A 20113-nucleotide genomic window follows, 5' to 3' on the forward strand; every position below is an offset into this window, starting at 1 on the left:
ACGCACGCACGCACGCACGCACACACTCCATACGTCATCTTTAAATGTGTATGGAGTGAGTCTGCATATTCACATTAGTATGCGGTTTTAATTGAAATAGTATTTTCACCTTGAAAACTTCCTTAAATCAAATAAAGTCACATCTCTTTTCAAGTCAGAGTTGATGGAGCTCAGTTCACGTGAGATTATGACGTTGCACATTGTCCATAGTATTGTTCGTTATATGCTAATCATATAGTGTGCCCTGGCATGACAGAGTTACTATAGTAATAGGAAGAAATACGTTGTTCTTTAACGTCTTTTGGTTTGGTTTGGTTTGGTTTGTTGTTTTACGCCGCACTCAGCATATTCCAGCTATATGACGGCGGTCTCTAAATAATAGAGTCTGGACCAGACAATTCAGTGATTGACATCATGAGCATCGATCCACGCAATTGGGATTCTAGACATGCATCAACCAAGTCAGCGAGCCTGACCAGCCGATCCCGTTAGTCGCCTCTTACGACAAGCATAGTCGCCTTTTACAGCAAGCATGGGTTGCTGAAGACCTATTCTACCCCGGATCCTCATGGGTCTCTTTTGGGAAGTATAGAATTCTGATCGAATTATTGAAAATGTCATTTCACGCTCATTACTCATCTCTGCGTGCATCATTATGAATTAATTTTGATCATGGCAACTTTTTTTAAACAGTTGTTAACATTCTGGGTTAATGTTGGTATAACAATGAAAGAAACAGAAACAAAGGCGACAGTGATACTTTATTTGCTACGAACGCTAAATACGCCTCTGTTTTTCACTGGATGCAGGTACTTATCCATTGTCTGTAAAGGAAACATAAACACAGAATAACTCAATATCACGTTCAGCAATACAACAGAGATCAAGGCAGGTGAACTGTCATCTCAACAGATGTTTTTACCCCAAACTTATTTACAGACACAAAGTAATGTATTATGTTTAATGGCAGTGTTTTTTTATTATTTAACAGTCATTTGTAACTGCGTTGTGTTGCATTGTTTCTGTTGGGATTCGGAAGACGCTCATTGCATTGTGTTTGGACAGTGATCAGTAGCCAGGAAGTCACTATATTTAAGTGTATAAACTTCCGGTCCGGCTTTCCACGGACGGTGATAGTATGTTACCGACATTTCTGTAATGTTGTGTATGGTGTGGGCATGTTGTAGAAATTTCTAGTAGCTTGTTAAATTCCATATGAGGGGACATTAGCGTGTTACGGTATCTCTCACGCATTTCATCGCTTTGGAACCAACTTTCATGTGAGGATCGCTCGTCATCCCTGATTCCCTGCCTAATTTTGGAAGCTTGATCGCTATTGCCGCTGGTTGAATATATATTATTATCACTGACTTCTGCTATCAACAATGCAGTTTTGTATTTGATACCTTCCACTGTCATCATATTATTTATTGCCATTGAATATTGTACTACCACTCTATTGAGTACTGTCATTGTAATTACTGTACAGTAATTTGTATTGATTTGTAAACTTAGTAAAAAATATTATGCATTTGTTGATTGTATACCACTTGTTGGTTGTTTGTTGGTTTCGCAATAAGTGATTTTCTGGATTAACATATCCAAATGGGAATCGACACGTAACATTATCGATCAGCAGCTTCTGGAGCTGAGCTAGCATATGCTCTTTAGATATGAAATGATAAATTGCACACTTACGCTATTCATCTTAAGCACATTTGCACACCTCTCCATAGATCAGGAAACCACACATGCTTGCATTTCTGATTGATGCACAGATTGGGTTCTCTAAAACAATGAGGGTCAAAGAGCATTAAAAATTCATAAACATGTATGTGGATGTATACGTCATGTGAAACCTACAAGAGAGTGCACATACTTCAAGGTCATTATACACACATGTGGCCCCGTGCAGAGTTGCGCCCCTTGGACGTGACAGACACTTGTGATCGTGAGAAAGAATCCCGGTTCTCCCTGATTATGTTTCTAGGTCTGTGTTCGTGGTTTTCACCAAAGAGGCAAACGCCTAAGACCTGCATCACTTCGGGCTTTCCTCCCACGTCAAGTAGACATAACGTGATGTAACTGATATAATGATATATATGGCGTTGAACCACATCACTCAGTCATTCAAATTCCATATCGTAATGCGACAAAGAAAGTAAAGTATTCTTTCATTTGAATTATGCACTAGTTGGTCTCGTAAACAAAAGTAACAGAGAGCGCGGATAAGTAAAATAACATGCTTACACAAACATTCACATTTACATTATTTTACATACATTCATAAGTTCAATTTTACTTTTACAGAAATTAGCATGATATTTACATATGGTTATCTTCACGTGTACATACTTTGGTATTTACATTTACATGTTTTCACATTTAGTTTTATTAACTTTGCATGTACATACCTTCAAATTTACCTTTACATACCTTTACATTCACATTTGCCTTCAATCATTATCTGCGGGAGGGAACACGTCACGTCACATATCTCTGTAAATTCAAATTGCATGTATTAAATGTATGAACCATTTGAAGGTTCATCTATGAAATTGAACTTTCACACATTACATAATGTATGGGAGACAACTTATTCACAATGACATTCGCGAATGTTCTCATCTGTAATAGATGACATTGCTTCAGGCTGTAATGAAGCCTATAATGAATGACATCATTCACACACAATGACATTCGTGAACTTCCATCGCTTTTATGGATGAATTGATATTAACAGAAGACATTGACTCGCGCAATGATGCAGCTTATAATGAATGGCGTCATTAATTATGGGCAGCATAGACCACCTGTCTGTCTTCAAAAAGCACAGAACCAAATTAAAGTTGCAGCTTAACGGTGACACTCAGGAAAAACAGAAAGCAGGAGTTCCGGCCCCAACATACCGCAAGATTTCCCAGTGAAGCCATAGGCACAGCTGCAAACACAGACAGACTCCACCAGGAGGCCGTCGTTCTCACACACCCTGTCACACGGCTCTGAAACAGGTTGAAGAACGTTTTATATCACTTTTCAAAGTGAATGCATTTGGCTAATGAGAGATCGCCCTCTGGGGTACATGGACATGTATATCCCGATAAATGTGCTGTAGACGCTACGGTGAAAGACGTTGAAGTGCATGATCATTTCCTGCAGACCGTGATATTTACGTGATGTTTAGGTAGAGAACCCGTCAAGGACATTATCAAGACATGAAGGTGCTGCCAGCCCGTCTCGCTTTATATCCTGATAATGATTCTTTGCTATGATTGTGGTAAGAGGCGACTAACGGGTTCGGTGGTCAGGCTCGCTGACTTGGTTAAAACATGTCATCGTATCCCAATTGCTTGGATCGATGCTCATAATGTCAATCACTGGATTGTCTGGTCCAGACTCGATTATATACAGCCCGCCGTCATATAGATGGAATATTGTGCGGCGTTAAACAAACAAACAAACTTAGCGGCCAACTGGCATGGGTTTGACCATTTCAGAACATCGTTTTATTCTATTGCACATCAATTCTTAAAAAGCGTTAAAACTGTTGATAGGATATTCCTTAACAGTATAAGTAAACAATGTATTAAGCAAAACTATATTCTAAAATACGCCAACATCGGAATGACGTCATATTCAAATGATACACTGCCTACAGGGCCCCATTCAACAAAACGACACGAGCGCTACGATTGTCGGAAATCTACGTTTACGTACAGGAGTCCCTGATCATACAGACTGCTGAGAACGCGTTCAAATGACGAGCTGGCTTCAGCCATCTGTTCTGCAATGTAACTTCCATGCAGTGGTCAGGTTGTGGTCATACATTGTCATGTACTGGTCATGTAGTGGTCATGTGGTTATCTAGTGACCATGTAGTGGTCAGGTTGTGTTATGTAGTGGTTATGTAGTGGTCATGTAGAGTTATGTAGCGGTCATGTGGTTATGTAGTGACCATGTAGTGGTCAGGTTGTGTTATGTAGTGGTTATGTAGTGGTCATGAAGAGTTATGTAGTGGTCATGATGTGGTTATGTAGTGGTCATGTAGTGGTCATGTAGTGTTATGTAGCGGTCATGTAGTGGTCATAGAGTGGTCATTTAGTGGACATGTAGTGCTATGTAGTGGTCATGTAGTGGTCATGTAGTGTTATGTAGTGGTCATATAGTGTTAATTAATGGTCATGTAGTGGTCATGTAGTCATGTAGTGGTCATGATGTGCCATGTAGTGGTCAGGTAGTGTTGAGTAGTGGTTATGGTGTGGTCATGTAGTGGTCATATCGTGGTCATATAGTGGTCATGTGGTCATGTAGTGTTATGTGGTGGCGACGTAGTGTTATGTAGTGGTTATGTGGTGGTCAGGTAGTGTTATGCAGTGGTCATGTTGTGGTCATGTAGTGGTCATATAGTGGTCATGTAGTGGTCATATAGTGGTCATATAGTGGTCATGTGGTCATGTAGTGTTATGTGGTTGTCATGCAGTGGTCATGTTCTGTTATGCAGGGGTCATGTTGTGGTCATATAGTGTTATGTAGTCTAATGTAGTCGTATGCACTGATCATGTAGTTGTCTTGTAGTGTTATGTGATGGCCATGTAGTGTTATGTGGTGGTCATGTAGGGATTATGTAGTGAAATTTGATGCTCATGTAGTGTTATGTGGTGGCCATGTAGGGGTTATGTAGTAAAATTTGATGGTCATGTAGTGTCATGTGGTGGCCATGTAGGGATTATGTAGTGAAATTTGATGGTCATGTAGTGTTATGTGGTGGCCATGTAGGGGTTATGTAGTAACATTTGATGGTCATGTAGTGTCATGTGAAGGCTATGTAGGGGTTATGTAGTGAAATTTGATGGTCATGTAGTGTTATGTGGTGGTCATGTAGGGGTTATGTAGTGTTATGTGATGGTCATGTAGTGTTATGTGGTGGTCATGTTGAGGTCATGTAGTGTTATGTGATGGTGATGTAGTGTTATGTAGTGGTCATGCAGTGGTCCTGTACTGTTATGTGGTGTTCATGTAGTGGTCATGTAGTGTTATGTGGTGGTCATGTAGTGGTCATGTAGTGTTATGTGGTGGTCATGGAGTGGTCATGTTGTGGTCATGTAGTGGTCATGTAGTTTTATGTTGTGGTCATGTAATGTCATGTGGTCGTTACGTAGTGGTTATGTAGTGGTCATGTAATGTCATGTTGTCGTCACGTATTGGTTATGTAGTGTTATGTGATGGTCATGTAGCGGTTATGAGATGGTCATGTAATGGTCATGTAGCGGTTATGTGATGGTCATGTAGCGGTTATGTGATGGTCATGTAGTGGTTATGTAGTGGTCATGTAGTGTTATGCAGTGGTCATGTAGTGGTCAAGTAGCGGTAATGTGGTGGTCATGAAGTGGTCATGTAGTGTTACGTAGTGGTCATGTAATGTCATGTGGTCGTCACGTAGTGGTTATGTAGTGGTCATGTAATGTCATGTGGTCGTTACGTAGTGGTTATGTAGTGGTCATGTAATGTCATGTGGTCGTCACGTATTGGTTATGTAGTGTTATGTGATGGTCATGTAGCGGTTATGAGATGGTCATGTAATGGTAATGTAGCGGTTATGTGATGGTCATGTAGCGGTTATGTGATGGTCATGTAGCGGTTATGTAGAAGTCATATAGTGTTATGTGATGGTCATGTAGTGTTATGTGGTGGTCATGTTGAGGTCATGTAGTGTTATGTGATGGTGATGTAGTGTTATGTAGTGGTCATGCAGTGGTCCTGTACTGTTATGTGGTGTTCATGTAGTGGTCATGTAGTGTTATGTGGTGGTCATGTAGTGGTCATGTAGTGTTATGTGGTGGTCATGTAGTGGTCATGTAGTGTTATGTGGTGGTCATGGAGTGGTCATGTTGTGGTCATGTAGTGGTCATGTAGTTTTATGTTGTGGTCATGTAATGTCATGTGGTCGTTACGTAGTGGTTATGTAGTGGTCATGTAATGTCATGTTGTCGTCACGTATTGGTTATGTAGTGTTATGTGATGGTCATGTAGCGGTTATGAGATGGTCATGTAATGGTCATGTAGCGGTTATGTGATGGTCATGTAGCGGTTATGTGATGGTCATGTAGTGGTTATGTAGTGGTCATGTAGTGTTATGCAGTGGTCATGTAGTGGTCAAGTAGCGGTAATGTGGTGGTCATGAAGTGGTCATGTAGTGTTACGTAGTGGTCATGTAATGTCATGTGGTCGTCACGTAGTGGTTATGTAGTGGTCATGTAATGTCATGTGGTCGTTACGTAGTGGTTATGTAGTGGTCATGTAATGTCATGTGGTCGTCACGTATTGGTTATGTAGTGTTATGTGATGGTCATGTAGCGGTTATGAGATGGTCATGTAATGGTAATGTAGCGGTTATGTGATGGTCATGTAGCGGTTATGTGATGGTCATGTAGCGGTTATGTAGTGGTCATGTAGCGGTTATATGGTGGCCATGTAGTGGTTATGTAGTGTTCATGTAGTGGTTATGTAGTGGTAATGTGGTGGTCATGTAGTGGTTATGTAGTGGTCATGTGTTGGTCATGTAGTGGTTATGTAGTGGTCATGTAATGTCATGTGGTCGTCACGAACGGGTTATGTAGTGGTCATGTAGTGGTCATGTAGTGTCATGTAGTGGTCATGTAATGGTCATGTAGCGGTTATGTGGTGGTCATGTAATGTCATGTGGTCGTCACGTAGTGGTTATGTAGTGTTATGTGATGGTCATGTAGCAGTTATGTGGTGGTCATGTAATGGTCATGTAGCGGTTATGTGATGGTCATGAAGCGGTTAAGTGATGGTCATGTAGCGGTTATGTTGTGGTCATGTAGCGGTTATATGGTGGCCATGTAGTGGTTATGTAGTGGTCATGTAGTGGTTATGTAGTGGTAATGTGGTGGTCATGTAGTGGTTATGTAGTGGTCATGTGCTGGTCATGTAGTGGTTATGTAGTGGTCATGTCGTGTCATGTGGTGGTCATATCGTGTCATGTGGTGGTCACGTAGTGGTCATGTAGTGTCATGTAGTGGTTATGTAGTGGTCATGTGGTGGTCATATAGTGGTTATGTAGTGGTCAAGTAATGTCATGTGGTCGTCACGTAGTGGTTATGTAGTGGTCATGTAGTGTTATGTAGTGGTCATGTCGTATCATGTGGTCGTCACGTAGTGGTCGTGTAGTGTTATGCGGTGGTCACGTCGCGGTTATGTGGTGGTCATGTAGTGGTTATGTAGTGGTCATGTAGTGTTATGTAGTGGTCATGTAATGTCATGTGGTGGTCACGTAGTGGTCATGTAGTGGTCATGTAGTCACCCTATGTGTGTTGTTACCTGGGGTAGTACAGGTGCACGTTGCGTTGTCCAGGGTCTGTGGGGAGGTGCAGGTCAGATCACAAGGGGGCGGGATTTCTGAAAGCACACAGGATACATAGATTACCCAAAGGCTGTATAAATACTACACACGTATATTCCCCCGATAGGTAGTTCAATCACCTGGCATTGAAGGCATTGATTAGCAAAGTCGGATAAATGTCAACAAAAACATGCTTGACAATTATTTGCGGATAAACCCTGAACTGAAGAAACAATATACATAAACGTTGAGTAAGTACGAAACTTCTGACAGACAACCACCAAAATAGTGATGACAAGTTAGCTTTTCATATGAGAATGAATGCTTATGAATGGATCTACAGCAAAAGGATTACAACCTACAGTGAAGAAGTCACATGAAACTAAGGTATTTTAATATTCGGGAGGGAGGGGATGTATACACGCATGCACGCACGCACGCACGCACGATCGCACATACAAGTATATACACATGGCCCTTGAGTTTTATAATCAGAAATTGCTGGATGTCCTTGAAATAAATGTGAGAGATACAACATACAACTTTGTTACTCCTTCAAATACAACATTTCAGGGTGAATAACAACACCTATTCACTTCCAGATTTAAATTATACTTTCCAGCGGATTCTGGAATATATGTAAAGGTAAAAGCATAAAAGTAAAACTACTAAATGGTCAGTCTTCACGCAGATCGGTCTGATGCTCACCGCAGGAATCTCCAGTGAAGCCGTCCCTGCAGCTGCAGAGACAGAGCGCGTCCAGCAGGAAACCATTCGCCCCACACTGACGGCTACAGATCTCTGAAATAGACATGTTGCATGGTCTTTGTGGGCAGACATGGAAGCTGGTCAGTTCTGACACAGTGGCATCAACCTTACGTGTAACATGGCAGAAAACTAAACAGGATGACTCCATTAATTTGCGGAATTATTTTTTTGAAACCCCGAAAACTGTGTCATTTTTATGTTTTGTAATCAGTTCTGTTTAGGTATTCTATTCCTTAGTAGAAATTATTCGTCATTCAACTTCCAATATCAAAATATAATCGAAAGGAGAGTTTCTTCGCCATTTGTAATTAAACTTCCAATATTAAAATAAAATCGAAAGTAGAGTTGCTTCGTCATTCGTCATTCAACTTCCAATATCAAAATATAATCAAAAGGAGAGTTTCTTCGCCATTTGTCATTAAACTTCCGATATTAAAATAAAATCGAAAGTAGAGTTGCTTCGTCATTCGTCATTCAAATTTCAATATTAAAATAAAATCGAAAGGAGAGTTTCTTCGTCATTTGTCATTCGTTATTCTATTGTATTGTAATCGTGTAAGTTGAATGACGAATGTCGAAATAATTCGTCTTTCGTCAAACTATAACTGATGACGATGATGAATGAATGACGAATAACACGCTGACTTCTGGTTGCCATCTATTTTGTACTACAAATCTATATAATAGTATCCATATTATTGACACTATTTTAATTTAGTTAGCCCAAATGTAAGAACCTGTGATAATTACAACGTTTCAGTGCATTCCAGTAGTCTGGCCATTGAATAACCGTAATACAGACATACACTTTAACATGAACAAGACTTTAACTTGGATATAGTCATGCGGTTAGCATGGAATAATTTGTTAGGGAAATACTACAATTGTGCTGAGGTTAGATTCATGCATATTTTGAAAGTTCTTTTGTTTAAACGTTTAACATTGATTAAATAGAAATGGTGCAATGATAGCCTTGCCGAGCAAAGAAAGACGCGTTACATTCTCCTAGTTTTGTTATAGAAACTCATGGCTGCTGTCATCTAAGGTTTCATCTTATGTGTTATATGTCGAATACTGTCGTACTAACACAGGTTTACTTAGGCTGAATTTACTCATCCTTGATTGCCAGACATGGGGTAACCTTGGTTGACAAATTTTAAAAATCGAACACACGTACCGATATTTCTAAAGTTTGTTCAGCAGTAGATCAACCGCGTACCACAGCCTTCTAGCGTGACCTCACTTACCACACTGATGGCCCGTCCAGGTGTCGGGGCAAGTACACGAACAGTTGTCATCCACCCTCAACCCTCCGTGCTCACACTGGATGCCGCACGGTGGAGCTACAGTACATTTGACATTGACATCATCAACATATATGCATAATAGAAGTACCAGTTGAAGCCTTCTTGTGTACATGTCTGTGCACCTGAGGTTGAACGAGCCAAAGTTTTATTGTGAGCAGTAGCAACGTGCATATCTGCAGCGACTGTTATCATTCGCATATAATTCTCAACGTGATTCTCATTCTCAACGTGATAACCTTCCACTCGACATATGCTGAGACATTCATTAACTACTACATTGATATACATTATAACATTGGAAGTACAGTAAACTACGTTTATAACAAACACGCTTATAACGAACTGACTGATATAGCGAACTGTTTTTGGTCCCCGTCCTTTTGCTGTAAATAAACTAGTTGGCAAAAGAAAGTATACACCTATGTTTGACGGGTCAATAAAATGAAAACAAACAAGAGATTGTTACTCAATGATGGTGTATTCGCTAATAGGGTCACATGCGATAGTCCATGCACAATTTCAGAGCGAAACTCAAAACAGGTGACGTGTAAATGACGTTTACGTGAACGTGGGGGTAGGCAGATCACAGATCACAGGAATGATCAGGATCAACCAGGTACTGTCTTGATAGGTTTGTGGTCTTTAACGGATACCTGGTACGCTCAGTAACGAGTATGACCACAATGAGCACCAATGTACGCCAAGACTCGTCGCCTCGTTCATGTCAGCCGCCTGATGACGTAATCGGGAATCCGATTCCATTCAGTTCCTAAAGCGTCGGCAAGCTGTTGCTGGTTTGCTGGTGGGTGTGGACGTCTTCGAATCTGACGCTCCAGATGATCTCACAAATGTTCAGTTGGGTTCAAGTCAGGTGAGAATGCTGGCCACGGAGGAACGTTGATGTTGTTCTTATTTAAGAAGTCCTGGACGAGCACTGCAGTGTGTGGTCTAGCGTTGTCATGCTGCAGGAGTGTTCCCTGTTGCTGTTGGCGAAGGAATGGAAGCACCACGGGTTGCAGAACATCATCTCTGTATCTCTGGTCGTTGGGGTTGCCACGGATGATGACAAGTCTGCCACAAATTCCACCCCAAACCATTACACCACCTCCACCATAGGGATGAACCTCTTGAATGCAGCCTGGCACCAATTGTTCCAGGTTCGAGCTCGACCATCATTGTGAAACAGCTGAAAGCTGCTTTCGTCAGCAGCACTATCTGTCAATTGCGGACATGCCATGGTCATACTGTCCTGGCCCATTGCAGCTTTCGACGTCGATGTTCCCGGGTCAATGCCATTCCATGGAAGGGACGGCGAGCTCTAATACCTGCGTCACGCAGACGTCGTAGCACCGTGCGTCGAATGATACCGTGTCCTAACGCCGTTGCTGCCGTTCCGTCGCCGTGACGAACCTGTTGCGCAGATGGTACGTGCGCAAGTGCCGAGCCCTGTTGCGTTGTCATTCGTGGTCTGCCCGATCTTGGCCTGTCTTGTGTCCTGCGCGTCTGTCTGAAGCGTTGAAACACTCTGACGACCGTTTCCCGTGTACAGTTTCGGTTTCTTTCAATCTGGGTGTGGTTGGCTCCCATCTGATCCATACCTATGGCTCTCTCTCTTTGTTCCGCAGTTAACCATATATTTGGTGTTTTTATATAACATGTGATGTCATAGCAACGGTTCATTGCCTTTTGTTACAAATTCAGCACGTGCAATATAACGAATATCTGGAAAAGCTGTTTGGTGACTTTTGGCCACTGCACGTGCATCCTTACGGCCAACGCGGTGCATATTGGAGATTGATATTGCAGTTCTTGGGCAACTGTTTTAGCCTTATACCATTTTGCTCACTCTGATAGTTTTGGGGAAAAATTCAGTTTAAAAGTGTTTACTTTCTTTTGCCCATGAGTTTATATACACTATTTATAACTATAACGAATTACGGCTATAACGAACTGATATTTGTTGTCCCTTTGAGCTCGTTATAACCGTAGTTTACTGCAGCTGACTAATGAGGTCTTAGCTAGGAATGCTAGTCCGAATCTCGTCCCGTTGGAGGATTTTGGAATATTTTTCAGAACATTTCCTCAGAATCACCTTTATAGGAATTGTGTAAAATGGATCTAATCCTCCGTAAGTATAGGACGAACAGGTCGCTTCTGTTGAGACTACATATTTGTGTGACAAACGGGTGGTAGAAAAGTGTCCGCATATAGGGGGTGACGTTGAAGTTTAGAATTACGAATATTGCGTATCTGATAGTAGTTAGGTCCTTCTCACGTGTATCTTACAATATTAACGTAACTGTAGGGTGACCTAGGCTAGGTCCTTCTCACGTGTATCCTACAATATTAACGTAACTCTAGGGTGACCTAGGCTAGGTCCTTTCGTGTATCTTACAATATTAACGTAACTCTAGGGTGACCTAGACTAGGTCCTTCTCACGTGTATCTTACAATATTAACGTAACTGTAGGGTGACCTAGACTAGGTCCTACTCACGTATATCTTACAATATTAACGTAACTGTAGGGTGACCTAGACAAGGTCCTTCTCACGTGTATCTTACAATATTAACGTAACTGTAGGGTGATCTAGACTAGGTCCTTCTCACGTGTATCTTACAATATCAACGTAACTGTAGGGTGATCTAGACTAGGTCCTTCTCACGTGTATCTTACAATATAAACGTAACTGTAGGGTGACCTAGACTAGGTCCTTCTCACGTGTATCTTACAATATTAACGTAACTGTAGGGTGACCTAGACTAGGTCCTTCTCACGTATATCTTACAATATTAACGTAACTGTAGGGTGACCTAGACTAGGTCCTTCTCACGTGTATCTTACAATATTAACGTAACTGTAGGGTGACCTAGACTAGGTCCTACTCACGTATATCTTACAATATTAACGTAACTGTAGGGTGACCTAGACTAGGTCCTTCTCACGTGTATCTTACAATATTAACGTAACTGTAGGGTGATCTAGACTAGGTCCTTCTCACGTGTATCTTACAATATAAACGTAACTGTAGGGTGACCTAGACTAGGTCCTTCTCACGTGTATCTTACAATATTAACGTAACTGTAGGGTGACCTAGACTAGGTCCTTCTCACGTATATCTTACAATATTAACGTAACTGTAGGGTGACCTAGCCTAGGTCCTACTCACGTATATCTTACAATATTAACGTAACTGTTGGGTGACCTAGACTAGGTCCTTCTCACGTATATCTTACAAATGAATATTAACGTAACTCTAGGATGACCAAGGCTAGGTCCTACTCACGTATATCTTACAGTATTAACGTAACTGTAGGGTGATCTAGACTAGGTCGTACTCACGTATATCTTACAATATTAACGTAACTGTAGGGTGACCTAGGCTAGGTCCTACTCACGTATATCTTACAATATTAACGTAACTGTAGGGTGACCTAGCCTAGGTCCTACTCACGTATATCTTACAATATTAACGTAACTGTTGGGTGACCTAGACTAGGTCCTACTCACGTATATCTTACAAATGAATATTAACGTAACTGTAGGGTGACCTAGACTAGGTCCTACTCACGTATATCTTACAATATAAACTAAATATGGGGAGAACAGGATAGGCCCTACTCACGTGTCTGGCAGCGGTCCCCCGTGAAGCCGGGGGGACAGTCGCACCCACAGGCAGCGTTACGTCTGCCGAAGTTCTCGCAGGTGATCGTACATTCATCTGAAGGTTATCAAGCTTTGGTTAGGATGGTGGTCTGTTAATGCGACGTGTATAGATCAGTGGTGTTAACATTGTAAAAATACAATGTACTATGCTGATGGAAGGTTTGCTAAAATAGTAAACTAAGTTTTCATTGTACAAATATAATTTCTTCTACTGAGCATTTAATATATTGCTCCAAAAATAGTAGAGTTTCCTGAAATTGAACAGTGGGGGTTTGCGCTGTATAAATATAAACTGTTAAGTACTTGATTTTGATGTTAAATAAGAGAAGAAATGTGTCCCTGGCGTGTTATTGGGTCAACAACGTCGGTTACGATGATACATCGTCTGTGAACACATCTCCCCCGTAATCTGACCAAACAGCAGAAACGACTCGGAAACAATTGCCACCCTAGATCCCAAATAACTTCAGTTTTTGTCTGATTGACAAACGAGGCGAGTTAAGTTACCTGCACAGAGAGCCCCATACCATCCATCAGGGCAGGAACAGGTGCACGTGACCATGTCCATCGTTCCTCCATTCTCACAGGGCGGTCCACACACTAGCAACACAGCATAGGGGTCATGACAAAGAGGTATATTTATTATTTAATAGACAAAACACATGCTTTCAAATAATAAAGGAAGATGTTGAAGAGAACATTGCACAACGTGTAAAGTGTCTTGTCGTATTTTACTTGTGTCATGATGTCAGGTATCCGTCTTCAACACACCCATGCTTTTCCATCTTCCCGAGGCAAGGGAGTTAACTGACTATAAAAGTCCAGTTTCCACCCTTGCCGGACTGGGCTAGAATTCTGGAGTCACATTTTGGCTGAACTAACGAGTCTATGTATAGTCCAATCAAATCGCGTGACGAACTAGATATCCGGTTCGCAATCAACATGGATTTCAAAGTGCAGATTTCCGTCGATTTCAGGTTTTGTAACGCACGTGTACCGTCAAATGTGTCGACAGATATTTTGCAAATATTTTCATGTTTTTAATCAAGGTGCTCAAGTGATTTGATGCACTTCGCGAGGTAAGACCTGTCATCATCCATCAGATCGTCTTAGCAGGGCGTCGACATTTTGTTTGAAGCAAATGCAAGTGATACCATAGGTGGAATCTGATTGGTCAGTTGGAGGGCAATAGAAGGGGCATAACTCTTAATAGCCACTGCAGGCGCTACGATCGAGCCGGATATTCCTGCCTCGTTCGGTAAGGATGGAAACTGGACTTTTATCGACAGCCATCTCCCTTGCCTGGGGAAGATGATGCTTGTCGTAAGGGGCGATAACGGCTTGCTTACTTGATTGATGCATGTCATCGTATCTCAGTTACTTAGATCGATGCTCATGATGCTAATCACTGGATTATCCTGTCAAGACTCTATTATTTACAGACTGCCGGCATATAGCTGGGATATTGCTGAGTGTGGTGTTCAGCAACAAAAAAACACGATGACAAGTGCATGTGGCTGAGATTCCTTATTTGTCAAACATATTTTCTATCAGGCACGGATGTATATTGTTTTGGATCGACTAATTTTACAATAACCATTTCAACATAGCTGTGTCGAATGTAAATGAATCTACATTGCTCCATGAATACATTTTTTTAAATATGGTCCAACTTACGTGTTTCTTCACACAACTCTCCTTTGTTTTCTCGAAGACACGTGCACTCACAAACATCTTCGCGAAGGGTTCCGCCATTCTGACATACCTTATCACAACCTGGAATCATGCAAATAAATAAAGAATTAGCTTAAAATGAAAGACAGAAATCGTTCAACAGTAGGAGCAGAACTTGGATATGCTTGTACTTGTCATTATACTTGTTGGCCATGAGACACACATTATATAAAAGCGGTTGCATAGAATTAGACCCGTGAGGACCTGGGGTAGAATAGGTCTTCATCAACCCATGCTTGCCGTAAAAGGCGACTGTGCTTGTCGTAAGAGGCGACTAACGGGATCGGGTGGTCAGGTTTGCTTACTTGGTTCAAGCATGTCATCGATCCCAATTGCGTGGATCGATGCTCATGATATCAATCACTGGATTGCCTGGTCCAGACTCTATTATTTACTGACCGCCGTCATATAGATGGAATGTTGCTGAGTGCGGCGTTACACAACAAACAAACAAAAAGGATAGAATTACATCTATACTCCGGGGTTCTTCGAGTATGATGAGTGTCAACTACATTGTTAGTGTCAATTCAGTACGCATCCACTATTTGAACCCGGGATTAGCGGATCCCGGGACGACTAAGCGACATAACAACTGCTGCCGATACGATTGATCCACCTGCCTCATCGCAACTGTTAAAGCACATCACAGGTGAGATGAGGTGAAATGGGGTTCCAAGATTATTGCACTTATATAGCGACGTGCATGTACGTGTGTGTGTTCGTGTGGCTGCTTGTACTAGTCCGGACTGATGCCGATTTATAGTGCTAGCTCACTGAGATACCATGCCGCAGTTTAACATGAATATCCCACTCAGACACAGTATACTGACTCCGAGCCGACCAGTCCTTGTTTTAGCCCCTTGATGCCGAGTGCCAGACAGGGTAACAACAAGTACCATCTTTTAACGTCTTTTGGTATGACGCGGCCGGGGATCGAACCCCGGACCTTCCGCTCTCCGGGCGGACACTCTACCACCAGACCACGGAGGCGGTCTGCACATCACAGAGCTAAGAAAATAGAACAAGGCATTTCTTTAATTACAAACATTAATCACCTGGTAGTTTGATACTTTGATGGTAATTTCGTCACAGCGTTGGAATTAAATTAATGCAAAATTAATGAATTATCCATTTAAAGGTATCTTCAAATAGAATCACGTCGGATAGATTTGAACGTTTAAACCTCACCCTGACGCTTACCTGTATGTATACCAGGCTACTACAAGTTATAACATAACTCTCGCAGATATCATTTCAACTGTCCTCGCGGGGATTTCAGTTTAGAATAGCATCCGATGTTATCACTCACATATATATGATATGCATAAGTTACGTGTGTAACATACAAGGGAAATCGCATTTTCCCGAAATCCAGTGACCCAGAATGCAAATGGTATGGATATTTCTTTAGCCGTGTTCAAGCAATGACAAAGTTATAAAGATTACAACGGGACAACGTCAACGATAGCAGTAATCATAAGCGCTTACTCTTCAGCAGATGGTTCAGACATTTAATTTAGAAAATGGTCGAACTAATCAAATATGGTAATTGAACAAAAATATTATTTGGCCATTCTGTAGTCGATAGATTAGAAAAAAGAATACATCACCAGTTTTAATAGAATAAACTACCAGTTTTACATAGAATACATCTCTAGGGTTAAATAGAATACATTTCAAGTTTTAAATAGAATACATTTCCAGTTTTACATAGAATATATTACCAGATTTACATAGAATACTAGTACATGACCAGTTTTACATCGAATACCTTACCAGGTTTACATAGAATACTAGTATATTATCAGTTTTACATAGAATACATGACCAGTTTTACATAGAATACATGACCAGTTTTACATAGAATAATATTATATTACCAGATTTACATAGAATACTATAGCTAGTACATGACCAGTTTTACCGACACAGATTCTACGCACGGATAACAATAATGTTAATGATAACACAGGTACTCTCTACCATGATTTAAGTAGTGACCCTCGACGATGCCGGCAACACTTTACATTATGTTTTTAGAAACAAAAACGCATTAACAGAATATTAACAATGACTGTCATACTTTCAAATTTATTCCACGTTGAACGAAATAGGGTCCAAGTCAAGAATAGGCTTACCCTCACCTGCTGCGCCTGAAACCGCGGTGACCAAGACAACGAGTAGACCGCACCGCCACATCTTCTGTGTTCTAAGGATGAGGCCCCGTTAGCTTGACGAGTCTATGTAGTGTTGAAGGAAGACACAAACAGGTGTGAGGCCACATGGTCAGCTGTTGGACAAATACCGGAGATGGCCTTATGTCCATCCCAGTGTACAGGTGTCTTAAGGATGGTCACTACCTGCATGGTTGTAGTTAAGTTTACAGTTGCTAGTCAACATAATAATAGAAGGATAACTTGTCTTATATCGATTTATTTTTTTATTAATTTACACAAATATTCTTTATGGATGTCAGATTCATAATGTGATCTCACTGACTGTCGTTTTATATCCAATCCTCTTTTATAAGACAGAACGACGGATAACGTATGAAGTTAACACTATGTTGCTGTTTTTATATGTGATAACGAATTCATTATCTAATACACGTTGGCAATTTAAGGCACCATACAGTAATGTAGAAATGCAATAATTATATTTAACTGAAAACCCTCATGACCTTACAATTATGTCCACATCTCTATTTGTCTGTATGACAAGACTACCGACATATGAGTGAGTGAGTGAGTGAGTGAGTGAGTATGGTTTTACGCCGCTTTTAGCAACTTTCCAGCAATATCACGGCGGGGGACACCAGAAATGGGCTTCACATATTGTACCCATGTCGGGAATCGAACCCGGATCTTCGGCGTGACGATCGAACGCTTTAACCACTAGGCTACCCGACCGTCCGGACATGTAGAGCACTATTTCATAAAGTACCTAATGGAATGTCTTCATCAAATTTGAAATACAAACATATACGGTAGTGTTAAAGAGTAGCGCGGGCACGGAAGGATGAGTCGTGTGAGGCGCCATAGAGATGCGTGCCAGGATGCTATTATCAATGAAGCCCGCGTTCGCTGTGATTATGGTCCATGCTTGTTGGCTTATATGGGTCATTCTCAAACTGGTCCTGTTTATCATGACACCATTTGACCAAACTACAATAGCCGAATTCTGTTAACACTTCATGATCACACATAAGGTAATATCATTGTGTATCTCGTGCAGAGATTAATCAAACAGGAAATCAATGAAATATTTTTAGAAATCTACAGTTTTTTATATTTAAATATACCAAAAGCCGTCAGTGGCGTTACACTTTTGATATTGTCATTTAATTAATTTTCCACAATGTAACTGTTATTTCTATGTTGACTGATACAGCTATTTGGAGCTGTTATGCATAGGCGAGCAGTTTTGGGTTGCCATGTCTACTACAGCAATGTATTTGTGAAATAAAATATTGTTTTGAGAAAAAGCATTTTTCTGCTCGATACATATTTCAAATAACAAGGTTCATGTAGTCCCTACCGTTTACATTCATTTTTCTGATTATAATTATTCTTGAATAGGTCATGCTATGTACAGATGTGTTTAAAAGGGACAATACTGAAAATTAGTCATAAGCTATATGGCTGGAATAATGCCGACGCGAGGTTTTAACTCACTCACACTGAAAATTAGAATGTATAAATTAGTATGAGTTACACTAATGCTATCAGTGTTACCCCATTGACCAGGGCCCACTTGCACATAGCGATCTTAGTGCTAAGATGATCTTAACTCCCATACTTTAACATAGGCTTACAATAGTCTTAGCGCTAAGATCGTTTTGTGCAAGTGGGCCCAGAACCGTTACTCAAATGACAAGAAATATATGCCACTTTAAAGTTCACTTCTTATTACACACAATCTCCTTAATTACAAAATCATTCTCATTTTGAAAAATATACATGTAAAAAATATAAATGAATAGTTTGCCTAGTACATGTGTAACACCAATGACACGCTCCGTCAGCCCACGTCTCTCCGCATTTGACATTGTCAGGGTTGCAGGTAGAAACGAAGTCCCTTGGATCAATGAACGTGACAGATAACAATGTGACACGAATGACAACAGAAAGAATATGGTGCAAGTCAAGCCTACAATTTGTTTTCAACTGATCTGTTGCCTGTTTTTCATGTCGACTGCTACTTTGCCTCATGCATAGGAGAAGAAACCTTTCAGTTTCCTCTCAATTTTCAAAAGGTGATTAGTTTTATTTCAGCTATTTATGATTTGTTACACCACTGAAAGTGGTTAGGTTTGTTTTGGACAAGCATATCATTGTATATTTGTATGCCTTGATTAGAGCCATTTGAATTATAAAATTGGTCAAAACATTTCATTTAAGAGGCTAATGGGTTTAACGCCGCGTTAAGCACTATATCGGTTGTATTACGGAGTGTCAGCGGGAGGAAAGTCTGTCTGGCGCAGAACGTATACCTAGGACAAAGTAAGGATCAGAGTGAGCCGAATATCGGATTCTAACCCAGCGAATTGCGACACCTGAGACCGTTGAGCCACTCGTGCTCATACAGTGCAACTGTTACAAGGATTAACGCAGTGACAAGGATGTATTCCTTACCTGCTTATGGTGCTAAGCTTTTCCTTTTGGATTTCAGCAAGCAAATGGCTGCTTTTCACAGTGTGAACCCATTTTGTTCAAAGTTTAGGAAATAAAAAGTAGAGACTACAAAAGGCTAAAGACACGCTTGGTCACTTTGAAGTGCTCTCTGTAAATAATGCGTTACGTTACCAATATAATAAATAAATTCACAGGAGTCATAGTTCATATTTTCATCACGTAATTTGTAGTTATATTTCTACGTCTCATTCATCACAGACGTACGGATGTGTACACACACTGTGTGTAATAATATACTCTCCAGGCAGCATACAGGTGGGCGTGACGTCTTCAACATTTGGACGTGATTCACGCCGAAGACAAATATTTGGATGCGGTTATTAATGTTTGCCATCACCTATGCATATTTACTATGTGCGTTATCAGTTCATGACAAGTATATGATATTCATTTAATTACGGCGCATACCGATACTGATATTTTCCCATTAGGGCGTTCACACATCAAGGGTTTGTCTGGTCCAGACATGATTACTTTACAGACCGCCGTCATATAGCTGGAATAATTTTTAGGGCGGCGTAAAAAAAACTATAAAAAAAAAAAACAATCAAAAAGCATAGAATTACATCTTATCCCCCGGGG

General features: G+C 40.8%; 1 protein-coding gene across 1 annotated transcript; it reads right to left on the reverse strand.

Annotated features, from left to right (window-relative positions):
* Nucleotides 1–748: 748 nt before the first annotated feature.
* Nucleotides 749–19533, reverse strand: LOC124118177 (neurogenic locus notch homolog protein 1-like). Its single transcript, XM_046480287.2, has 12 exons — nucleotides 19472–19533; nucleotides 16976–17077; nucleotides 14781–14879; nucleotides 13611–13703; nucleotides 13063–13158; nucleotides 9379–9474; nucleotides 8072–8164; nucleotides 7342–7419; nucleotides 2910–3002; nucleotides 2437–2499; nucleotides 1699–1788; nucleotides 749–824 (listed from the first exon to the last, which is right to left on the reverse strand). The coding sequence occupies exons 2-11, from the start codon at nucleotides 17034–17036 to the stop codon at nucleotides 1709–1711; spliced, it is 852 nt and encodes a 283-aa protein (XP_046336243.2). The 5' UTR covers nucleotides 17037–17077; nucleotides 19472–19533; the 3' UTR covers nucleotides 749–824; nucleotides 1699–1708.
* Nucleotides 19534–20113: the final 580 nt, after the last annotated feature.

The sequence above is a fragment of the Haliotis rufescens genome, unplaced genomic scaffold (assembly GCF_023055435.1).
Source record: "Haliotis rufescens isolate VD_foot unplaced genomic scaffold, xgHalRufe1.0.p SCAF_13, whole genome shotgun sequence".
Classification (NCBI taxonomy): domain Eukaryota; kingdom Metazoa; phylum Mollusca; class Gastropoda; order Lepetellida; family Haliotidae; genus Haliotis; species Haliotis rufescens.